Source organism: Telopea speciosissima, chromosome 2 (genome assembly GCF_018873765.1).
Source record: "Telopea speciosissima isolate NSW1024214 ecotype Mountain lineage chromosome 2, Tspe_v1, whole genome shotgun sequence".
Classification (NCBI taxonomy): Eukaryota; Viridiplantae; Streptophyta; class Magnoliopsida; order Proteales; family Proteaceae; genus Telopea; species Telopea speciosissima.
The window spans coordinates 30,009,191-30,020,843 of NC_057917.1; the positions used below are offsets into that span (position 1 = coordinate 30,009,191).

Below are 11,653 nucleotides of genomic sequence, written 5' to 3' on the forward strand. Positions count from 1 at the left end.
TCTGGAGTAGTCCTTGATCATGTCAAAGGCCCTATTCCCCTGTTATGTGATAACAGAGGGGCCATTGCACAAGCTAAGGAGCCTAGGGCTCATCAGAGGAACAAGCACACGCAGCGGAAGTATCACCTCATCAAAGAGATTATCCAGTAGGGCGACATGAGTATCTCCAAAGTGGGCACTACTGAAAATATGTCTTATGCCATGAAAAAGGGTTTGTCTATTGAAGTATTTGAAAAACACATAGAGGGCACGGGTTTAAAATGTATGGAAAATTGGCTTTGATGTACAGGTGGGAGATTGCTCGATTTATGTGTCCATTAAACCCGGTTTGTTTTGGTTCGGATCGATTTACTTTGTATTGAACAATTTATACATTTTGGTTTAATATTATCACATGCGATATAATCTTTTTGAGCATTATGTGTCCATAGGTTATACTTAAGCTGGTAGTCACGACTAGGGTTTGGGCTGGGCACCCTTATCATATGGTCGCCGCATTGGGTATGCCTAGACATGTGATGTCAGGGTACGAATGTGAGTACTCACATGTTTGATGTGTGTATTGGCGAAGAATCTACTTTGTCAATTCTCCCATGTATTACTGTTAGATGTAGGATGGGATATACATGTGTCACTGAGACCCTATACCTGAGAAGACCCTATCACTGCAAAATGTGACCGCATTCTTTGGTTAATCAATGACTGAGACTCAAGTGAGTCAAAGTTGGTGTTCTGGGAATGTGCAAACATTTTGTGAGTGAATGAATTACTGAACATGGTCTCCACTGCCCGATTGAGGAACACCAAGATTGAGGTTATTTGTGAATGGTCTGATTGAAATCTGGATCCAGTGTCGTTTTGGAAATGGTTTTTACAAAATCTATTTTACATAAAATGATAGATTATATGTAGTTATTTAATTAAAATGTTTTATTGAGTTTTACGGCACTCGATCATATACACAAACACTCTTATATGGACATGTTCTATGGAATGGGATTTGGCAGTACTAGTGTACATGCCTTAGGTTCCATAACGATGGTGTTGATTAGTGGAGGGTTGGTAAATGATGATTTATTATTAAGTAGGGGTTTATTTAGAATTTGCTAAAATTATTGGTTATTTAGTTAATTAATGGATGTGGTGCTAATTATAGTTATCCATAAATTAAAATGATTAATTAATTATACTATTTCCTATTAGATTTTGCTTCTTCACCAATTAGAAGGACTTCAGGATTAAACAGGATCAAACCAATGAGGAGGGAAAGTATTTGACTCTCACTGAGACTTTTCAATCAGGATTTTAGAAACACCCAAAAACGCAGAAGGGGGGCTGCTCCATGTTTTGCCTAGGGTAGTGCTCCCCCCCCCCCCCCCCTTCCACAATTTTGGCTCTCTCCCCTTTTTTTCTCTTATGATCTCTTCTCTCTCCTCTTGCTCTCTAGTATTTGAGGGTTAGGGTTTTGGAAACCCAGATCTGTGCTTGAAGAACTGAAGGGACTGTTGGATTGGCTTGGAGAACCTTGGCTACACCATTGGAGGTTCAGATCTGTTTACCTGGTGTGCTAGTTGGAGAAAGAACCACTGTCTATTGGAGGAACAACACTTGAGGCTCATCAGTTTGGCAAATTTCTATTAGTTCCTTTTGTTTTAATTATGTGATTATTCATGGGGTGCGAAAGAAACCCGAATTGATCTCTTTCCGCTGCGCATTCGGGTATGGGATGGATCTCTCTTTTCATGGGATGAAAAAGAGATGGAATTTCTCTCTCATGGGGATCCCATAATTTTATGGGACAAGAAAGAGAAAGATTTGGTAAAGAATTTTTATACCAAATACCATTAGTGTTCCCATGGGAGACCATGGGAATCCCTAAAAATTAAATAGGGTGCCCTGGGGACAACCTCGGAGATCCCAAGAGTTGGGACTCAAATAAAACATATGTCATTAGTTTCCATGTCAAGCATAAATGATCCCATGGACCGTAGTTTGACCTACACAATAATATGATGGAAAATGAGGAAATGAAAAAATGTAGGGTAATTTACATATACCACCCCTAAGGTTTAACGAAAGTATAATAATACCCCCCAGTTTTGGATAATTCTGCGTACCCCTGAGGTTTACAAACGTTAACACATACACCCATTCCGTCAGTTTATGACTAACAACGTTAAAAATATGACGTGAAATGACAAAATTGCCCTTACAACAAAAAAAAAAAAAAAACCTACAACTCATCTTCCCCAAATCGATTGAGGAAGATGAGTTGCATGTGAGAATTCAAAGCTTCTTCTCCTCTCCCACCATTCTTCTCCACCTCCTCGTTCACAACTTCGGAGCACAACCCACATATCCACTTGCCAGAGAACTTGTCTGGTTGCATTGGTTGCAGAAAGTAGGTTGTCTTCTCACGCTTAATACGGATACATAAACTTGGAATGGGATCTTTTTCCCGCCCATATGCCATATTTATGACTAGAAAGAACCTTACGGCTCCCCAACCATTCAACGCTGGGGTGGGTGGATGGGGGTTACGAAAACAGGACTGGTTGTTCGCTGTTCCGATAAACAAAACTGAAAAGTGAAAAAGCAGTCGTAATTCCAGCAAATCCCACTCCATAGAAGAAACCCTAGTTAGTATTTAGTACCCGATCTTGAGCTCAAAGATCCCATCTTTGAATGCTTTGAAGTACCTTTTATTTCTACTCAAGCCGTTGACAGGCTCAAAAGTTTCAGGTAAACATCACTGCACCGAGTCTACTTCCTTTTGATAAATGTTCTTAGTTCTAACTACTTTTTTTAATTCTTTAAATTTTGATGCAACTTTTCTGATTCTCGGCGTTTAGTTTAGTTTCGTGGCTTCATGAACCTACACTCTGTCCAAATTAAGAACATTCCAAATGTTCAAGGATTTTCAGAACTCATCTTCCTCAATCGATTTGGGGAAGTTGTAGTTTTTTTTTTTTTTTTTGGCAAGGGCAATTTTGTCAGTTCATGTCATTTTTTAATGTTGTTAGTCATAAACTGACGGAATAGATGTATGTGTTAACGTTTGTGAACCTCAGGGGGTACACAGAATTATCCAAAATTGGGAGGTATTATTATATTTTCGTTAAACCTCAGGGGTGGTGTATGTAAATTACCCAAATTTTTTTTTACCAAACACAGGTATATACTAATATATGTGGGGTACAAATGCCAAATGGTATTAAATAATTAAATTCGACGCACATATATAATGATGAATAATATAGCAAAGAACTAAAACTGAAAGTTTTTTGTGATCATTTCACGAAAAATGGGATGAAGGGAGTAATGGGTTCTCAAAGTCCACTCCACTAGTATGGGGGGATTATGGAAATCCCATCAATACCCACCTCATACAAGGGTTGAGATGAATAGTGTAAATTGGAAGTAGAAGTTTATAAGAGTACATAAAGAAAATCGGATCATTATCACCTACAGTGGGTAAGTGGTCATTTCAACTCCCATGTGAGGCATTGTAGGGGAATTGGAGGGTGTCAGAATTGTAGGAGATAAAAATTATAAAGAAAAAGAGATGTGACTGTAATAGGTAAATAGGATTCCAAAGAAAAGAATATCTCTCTCTAGGAAGACTATCTTCATTGATCAACTTGGGCCTATGGAGTATGCTCCCATGCCATCTTAGTAGGGAATTAAGTCTTACATTTACTTTTGGTTTCAATTACTTCACTTTGATGGAGAAAAAGTAAATAGAAGGCTTTCAATACTGAGGCAGCATTCATTGTTCTTTGTTTTATTTCTTCTTTTTTATTTTTCTCTAATGAATAACAAAGCCAAAAATGAATTTATGACCAGCCTTATTTATTCTTTGTTCTCATGCCTTGAGTTGTTTGTTATAAAAGGTTGAATATGATGGTGACATTAAAGGTATAAGAGTTCGTAATCGTGCGCCACCAATTACACATCTGTTATTTGCAGATGATAGTCTCCTAATTGCTGAAGGAAAGTTGGAAGAATTATATGCAATTAAGTCATGTTTATCTACTTACCAAATACTCATCCAAGGATCAAGAGATGGTTCTCCAGAATTATGAAAGTGCCATGAGGTTCTGGACCTAAATGTATTTTGGGCTTCCTACTAATTTTGGAGTATCTAAGTCCATTTTATTCCAAGATCTCTCTGATAGGGTGCGACAGAAAGTACAGAGATGGAAGTTTAAACTTTTATCACATGCTGGTACGGAGGTGTTATTAAAGTCTGTGGTTTTTTCTATGTCAAATTATGCATGTATGCATTTTAAGTTACCAGTATCATATCATAAACCTTTACGCCAAATGGCTTCAAATTTTTACTAGGGTGACACTGATTGTCGGCCAAAGATGCATTGGATTTTTTGGGAGCGCGTATGTTTATCAAAGGAGACTGGTGGTTTGGGCTTCCGTGATTCTCTCTTCATAATAGTGCAATTCTTTCAAAGATGGCTTGGCATTTATGGTATGATCCCAATAGCCTTTTATTTTGATTTTTATAGGCTATATACTTCCCACACAATGACTTTTTGGATGCTACTTGTGGACATCGGTCTAGTTGGGGATGGCGAAGTCTTATGGAAGGAAAGCGGGTTTTGGCTGAAGGTTTATGTTGGAGAATTGGAACTGGATTGAATGTTGATATATGGCAAGATGCTTGGGTAGGAATGCTGGCAGATTTTAAGGTTACCACACCTTATACACCGCTGATATGGCCTTCAAAGGTTTCAGACCTTATTGATGAGTCAAATAGGACTTAGCGCATGATGTACTTTCTTCCTATTTTAATGATGTTGATATAGAAGCAATCACTACAAGAAATTGATGCAATGACGGCACTTTGGGTTGAGTTATTGCGGCATATTTTACAAACGTCGTCATATGTGAAGATATACCGACATTTTAATAAAAATGCCGTCATATATAAAGGTATAACGGTGCATGGGTTTAAATGCCGTCATATATAAATATATAACGGCGTTTTATCACAATCGCCATTAAATAAAGCAATTTTCGCGGCGTTTTTTAACAAGCGCCACTGGAGTTTACTGTGTAATAATGGTTTAATATATTTTTTTTAACGGCGTTTTCAAAGAAATGTCGTTGTATTTCAAAATACAACGGCGTTTATCTATAAACGCCGTATAAAGTAATAGTTTTCAGCGAACAAAAACCCCAAAATCTTTTCACTTCCCCGCGCTTTCCATCTCCATCCATAAACATTTTCGTTTCCCCCGCTCTTTCCATCTCTCTCTCAAAGTTCTCTCAAGTCTTTTTCCCTCTCACCGTCAAACTTCTCTCAAATCCCTTTCCAAAGACAGAGCAACGGTGAATCGGCGACACCATTCTCGCAAGTCCCACAAGGTTCGATCCCATTAAACCCTTCTTCTCTCGCTTTTTCTTAGATGTTTTGATTTGTCGAAAGTGTTAGTTATTGTATTTGATCTGTTGTTAGTATTTCAAGTTTTTGTCCAAATTCTTTTGTTTAGGGTTTCTATTGTTAATTCGTTGTTTTAAATTTATTTATTTTTAATCTTAAACTCTCCTTTCTCTATTGCTCTCTCGTGTTTCGCTCGATTCATTCTCGTGTTTGTCTTTGGATTTGCTTATGTTTATATATGTAATGTGATTTTGATCTTTAAGGGGAGAGTATTTTCTACTTTTCTCTTTCGTCTTCGTTCATTCGATTCTTTTGCTTCGTTTAAGCACCAAAGAAGATGGGTTTGATTTCTAGAATTGTAATGGGGATTATCGTCAAGCATCGCTTTGAGGGCATGAGCTTTATGGCCTGTGGGGTGTTGATATATCGACTACAGACTAATACTATTGGGTATGGTCATATGGACTATGGATAGAGTCGATCGACCGCCACTAACTTCTCGTCAATGATTGAGTCAATTCACGAAAAAGGAGAGGAGGAGAAAGATGGAGAACCCAAGAGAAGATGTTGACATTTCAGCAAGCAATCAATATAAAATAGAGCAGTTAAAGAGATGGGTAAAACTTATAAAACATAAAAGGATGGTTAAAGGTGGAGGAGGGGAGAGGAGAAGAGTGGAGTGGAGAGATGCTATTCTAGTGAATAGGAGTCAACGTAGAAAGACAATAGGAGAAGTGTCAACCCAACCCAATCCCATAGAATTCAAATTCACCATTTTTATATTCTTTACTATTAGGTAACAGGTAGGACACTTTCTTTTTTAAAGAGGAAATTGAAGAAACCACCCAAGATTTCTGTTTTTTTTTTTTTTTTCTTTTCCACCTTTGAAGGTGCATGAAGGAATATCTCTCTCTCTCTCTCTATCTCGGTGTGCTGTAATGGGAGTGTCGAAGAAGATATAGAAAACAAATAATGGCATCCCTTGTATACAAACAATGGCGTACGACTAGAGATTAATACCCACCCACATTATGAAATTCCACAATAAGAGATTAAGAGTGCTTGAATAGCCCAACAAATGTGTATGATCAAGCCAAATTAATGAAGCTAACCGCATCTGCATTATATACTTGAGATGAACTCAACATGAAGGAAATTTCTATTTCTGTTGAGTTACTCTCCTTTCTAGGTTTAGCCAGAAAAAGAGAAGAACAAAAAGGATAGAGAAGAAAATAAAAGTAACTATTCTCAGTTCATCACCATCTATAATCAAAACAGCTACTCACAGTAAAGAGGTATAAAGGGAAGAACTTATAAGCACATGTACTTTGAGAGTACTATTATTAAGCAAAAACATCACGCTTTCCCCCTTCCCCAAAGCAAATTGACTACGTTTTGAGTCACTTACCTAAATTTTTTTTTCCTTTCTATTTGCCAAGATCATCTTTACTAAAGATGATTAGCGCCGCCTCCAAAGGATCGACCTGAAGCCGACTTCATTTCTCGGATCCAGGAACCGATATCAATACCATGTTGTTCTCTTTGTGATAACCCACCTCCCATGCTCCTTACCATCCCTCCAACACCTAAGAAGTCTCTTGTTAACCTATCAGATCCTCCAAGACTCACTGTAAGATTTTGATGCAACTTGGGTTCTTCCATGTTTCCAAAATTGGTATTCTGATGGTGTTGTTGTTCCAATGGCATTCTGTTTGTATTGAATCCACCAAAATTGGTCTATTGTTCATGTCCACCACTATTACAATTCACTCTAAAGGTAGGGATTCCTCCTGAAGCACCTCCAAAAATGGAGGAGCTACCATTTGCTAGAGAATTCATTAGATTTTGGACATGATTTTCATTTTCCATCTGTGACAATGTTTCACCCCCACCACCTCCAAAATTAGCCCTAAAATTAGACGTCAAGTGAGACCTGTCAGATTTAGGACCACTTAATGAAGAACCGCCAAAACCTCTAAGCAAAGAACCACTTCCACCGCTTGTCGTTGAACCCGTTTGAGCAGCTTTTTGAAGCAAAGTCATTGCGGACATTTGAGGAATAACAACTTCAGTTTGTACTGAATTGTTGTAAAGAGAAGAGACACTTGACCCAATGTGATCACCTATTAGGTTAGAAGAAAAGAGGGAATTTCCTTCTCCACAAGCATTTCCATTGAACTGTTCAGAATTAGTAACCTAAGAGGACAATTGACTCGTTGTTATTGTTGACATTGTTGCTATTATTGATGCCGCTATTGAAAAAAAGTGAGATTGAAGAGATTGGCAAGCATGCATTGCAGAAGAAGAGGAATTACTTGTACGCTTTGAAGTTCAAGTAGTTGCATTAGTCCTTAGAAGGTCTTATTTTGTAAGTCCATGGTGGGGCGCTTCATGGTATTCTTGATTTGAAGCTCCTGGTAGGAAGAAGGCAGATGAATGGGTTTGCTGAGGTGATCGAAACGATGAAGAAGGATTCAATTGCGAGATGAAATGATTAAATTGTGCTCCTCCGGCACCATCCCTTTGTAGAGGAGTAGAACCTCCTTGACCTTACATATTTCCTGCATCAAAATTCTATACAATTGATTTTCTTCCGCCCACCATCCCTTTTCCTGACGATCTATGCCAAAGCTTACAGATAAGATATTTTTTTAAGTTATAAATCATTTAAGTGTATCAGTTTTGGGTAGACAGTTTGACTCGCATTTGTATTTTTGAAAAATGTCGAAATTGATGCTACCCACTAGGATATTTGGGTGTTTTGAATTAGTTTGTTGGCACAATAGCTTATCAATGTGTGGGATCTTTCATATTCATTGCAAAGCCTCTCCCTATCGACTAGTTCTTGAGTCTCCTCTCAATTAGAGGAACATGAAGGAAAAGAAAAAGAGACAAAAATGAAAAGGACAGCTTATTGGATGTCCGCTTTCAGTAATGGAGAGCACCTTGATCTAAAAAATGAAAAAACAGGGCCCCGCTCTTACCGCCATTCATTGCTTCTTTTCTGAATTTCTTTGTCTTCCTAATCCCAATCATTTGTATCTCCCCGTCATACCAGACCTATATCATCCAATCAAGTCCTTCGGGCTGAAGATCACATCTCATGATAAATATCTTATTAAAATCGACTGTTTCAAGTTGTAGAAACAGTCGATATCCATCTTTGGATGTTATGAGATTGCAGCTGAGGCTAGATATCCATCTCCTTCGGATGGTTTATTGGGTTTTATTAGGCATGGTAATGGGGTAGGGTTATGAGATTGCAGCCCGAGGTTAGATATCCATCTCTGGATGTTATGCATAAGGTGAGTGGGGTCATTGCATTGGTTTTTAGCCATCATATGAAATAGCATGTAATGGAAAAGATAGATAAGAAGAATTTTTAATCCTCAATGGTGGTCTGGTTGGAGAAAAGCAAATTGGATAAAAGGTTGGGAGGGAAGAGTCTCTTAGGTGATTATAAGACATAGAGGTCCTCGCTACCTAGAGTCTCTTTGAGAATGGGCAAGAGAGAAAACGATGTCACATTGTTTCCTATTCAAAGTTTTTTTTTTTTTTATGAGAAGAGAAATATTATAAAACAAAAGAAAAGATTACACAAGATTGAGAAGAGTGTCTACTCTCACCAACAAAAAGAAGGGGAAATAAATAAATAGAGTTTATTGTAGCAAAAGTTACTCGAGAATTGAATGACTTAGAGTTTATTGCAGGTTTATTAGGTTTACATTGAGACTACGTAAGTAAGAACAGCTCCATCTACTATGATTTAGTCCTTATTCACTAGTCAAAAGCTTTAGCCCAAGTTTTAAAACCACCAAATTTGAGAATGCTTACGAAACTGAAGCAATATATTGTATTATATTGTATAACAATTATAATGGATCACCAAGATATTCATGATGTCTTCACTCTCTCACTCTTTCACTCAAAATGCAAACCCACCCCAAGGCTGAAAAAGGCTAAAGAGATCAACCCTCCCTTCTAAACTCATTTAAACATTATTAGGAAACTTAGGAAGAACAGACTAAGATTTAATTAGAAGAAGTAATCAACCAAAATCTGAAAAATAGGGCTGAATAGAGAAAACGTTTGATACCCACAGCAGAATAATAGAAGTAGCAGCAGTAGTGGGAAAAAGGAGCCAAAACTGAGTTTGAGCAGCCCTCTTAAAGGGTGGCATAAAACCCCAAAATTTTGTACGAACGTAACTTAGGAGAGACACCAATAGAGGATCGATTTTGCAGAAAAACCCCAGGTTATAGTAGGGCTCGAGTGGATCGAAAGTCGGAGTTCGAGCTTGAACTTCAGAGCAAGAGATGGAGGTCTTCTTGCGTAATAGCAGCGGTTTGGCAGCGATTAACTTGATGGGGAAACAGCCTTCAATTAAAGAACAGAGAACACAACACAAGAAAGAATCGCTAGCTTGAGAATTTATGCAATCAAATTTTCCCCCAAAATCTATGAAACAATCTCCACTCTCTACCATGAGTTCATTAAAAAAAAAAAGGAAACCCATTCAAGCAATTTATGCAACCAAACTACATACGTAAGAGCACTTATCGCTTTGGTTTCAGATCCGAGATATAATATTAACCTAAGACAAAAGATGTATCAAAGGGGTGTTGATCCATACCTTTTCAGTTGTAGGGTGCTGATTAAAGGGGTGCTGATCCACTTCTTGAGACAAAATGGGAAACAAATTGGATCAATCTTCAAAGAAATATCCACACAGAGACAGTGAGAGCTAGGGAGAATATGAGAGAGAGAGAGAGAGAGACAGAGAGACAGAGAGAGGGAAAGAGTACAACTAGCACATTTGATGGGCATATATGTAAAAAAAAAAAAATAGTGTTTATGCATATAGAAGCATGAAATAGTGATGCCAGAATGGAATCTTTTATGCAGTCTAATTCTTATAATTATCATAGGTTTTAGGCCTGAGTTGTTCTGTTATTCTACATTTTGATAGTTTCCAAAGCTGCTTCTGATTTGATTTCTTGTGTTGATAGTCAATTTATGATTGGTTTTAGGCCTTCTCTTTTTTATAGGTTATTGAGAAAGTTAGGGTACCATCATATGGATAAGAGTTGGATTCATAAGTCACGGGATCGTGGATTCCGTGCGGGCGATATATATGAAGCTGGTGTAAATGGCTTCCTAAACTTTGCTTTTTCCAAAGTACCCATAGGAGAGAAGATTTTATGCCCATGTGTAAATTGCATTAATCAACGATTGGGAACATGGGATGAAGTGTTTGACCACTTGATAGTTGATGGAATTATGACTGGTTACACGATATGGAGTTTCCATGGGGACGACATATCTTCAAATACCACAGTGACAGAAAATGTTACAGTTGATGAAGAAGATGAAGATATTGTTAACATGCATGACATACTTCAAGATGCATTTCCCGGTCAAACCTTTGAAGGAGTTGGTGTTGGTACCACAAGTGGACACACAGAGGAAATAAGAGATGATTCACAAAAATTGCATAGATTGATGCAAGAAGCAGAGAAGGCATTATATCCAAAATGTAATAAATTCATAAATCGTCATTCATGTTGCATTATATCACATAAAGTGCCTATGCAATGGAGTGACAAATCTTTCTCTATGTTATTGGATTTATTGAAGAAAGCACTACCACAAGGTAACACCTTGCCGAATTCTTTATATGAAGCAAAGAAGATGGTTAAGGACTTGGGACTCAGTTACAACAAGATCGATGCATGCCCCAATGATTGTATGCTATATTGGAAGGATGCATCTAATGAAAAGTCTTATCGCATTTGTGGGGCATCAAGGTATGAATCCAAAAGCAAAGTTCCAGAAAAAACATTACGTCACTTCCCTTTGATACCAAGGGTTCAAAGATTGTATAGGTCATCAGTAACATCATCTGACATGAGATGGCATAAAGATGGACGTATAGATGATGGAAAAATACGCCATCCTGCAGACGCAGAAGCATGGAAGGACCTTTGACAGACAACATCCAACTTTCAGTGCCGATCCACGGAATGTTAGGCTGGGGATAACAAGTGATGGATTTAATCCTTTTAATATGAAGAATTCATACAGCATGTGGCCTGTTGTTGTCGTGCCATATAAGTTACCACCATGGAAGTGCATGAAGCAAACATCATTCATGTTGACATTACTAATTCCAGGTCCAAATCAGCCTGGAAATGATATAGATGTGTATTTACAGCCTTTGATAGATGAATTGAAGTTGTTGTGGGATGGTGT

The 11,653-nt window shown here is 37.8% G+C and overlaps 1 protein-coding gene and 1 pseudogene across 1 annotated transcript; one reads left to right on the plus strand and one right to left on the minus strand.

Moving 5' to 3' along the window:
* Positions 1 to 6,850: 6,850 nt before the first annotated feature.
* LOC122650633 lies at positions 6,851 to 8,437 on the minus strand (annotated as a pseudogene).
* Positions 8,438 to 10,477: 2,040 nt separating this feature from the next.
* LOC122650634 lies at positions 10,478 to 11,389 on the plus strand. The gene has a single exon (XM_043844033.1). The coding sequence runs from the start codon at positions 10,478 to 10,480 to the stop codon at positions 11,387 to 11,389; it is 912 nt and encodes a 303-aa protein (XP_043699968.1).
* The last annotated feature ends 264 nt before the right edge of the window (positions 11,390 to 11,653 follow it).

Bases quoted from the DNA above. Each gene is read 5' to 3' on its own strand.
- LOC122650634 (XM_043844033.1), top strand. From the start codon at position 10,478: ATGGATAAGAGTTGGATTCATAAGTCACGGGATCGTGGATTCCGTGCG.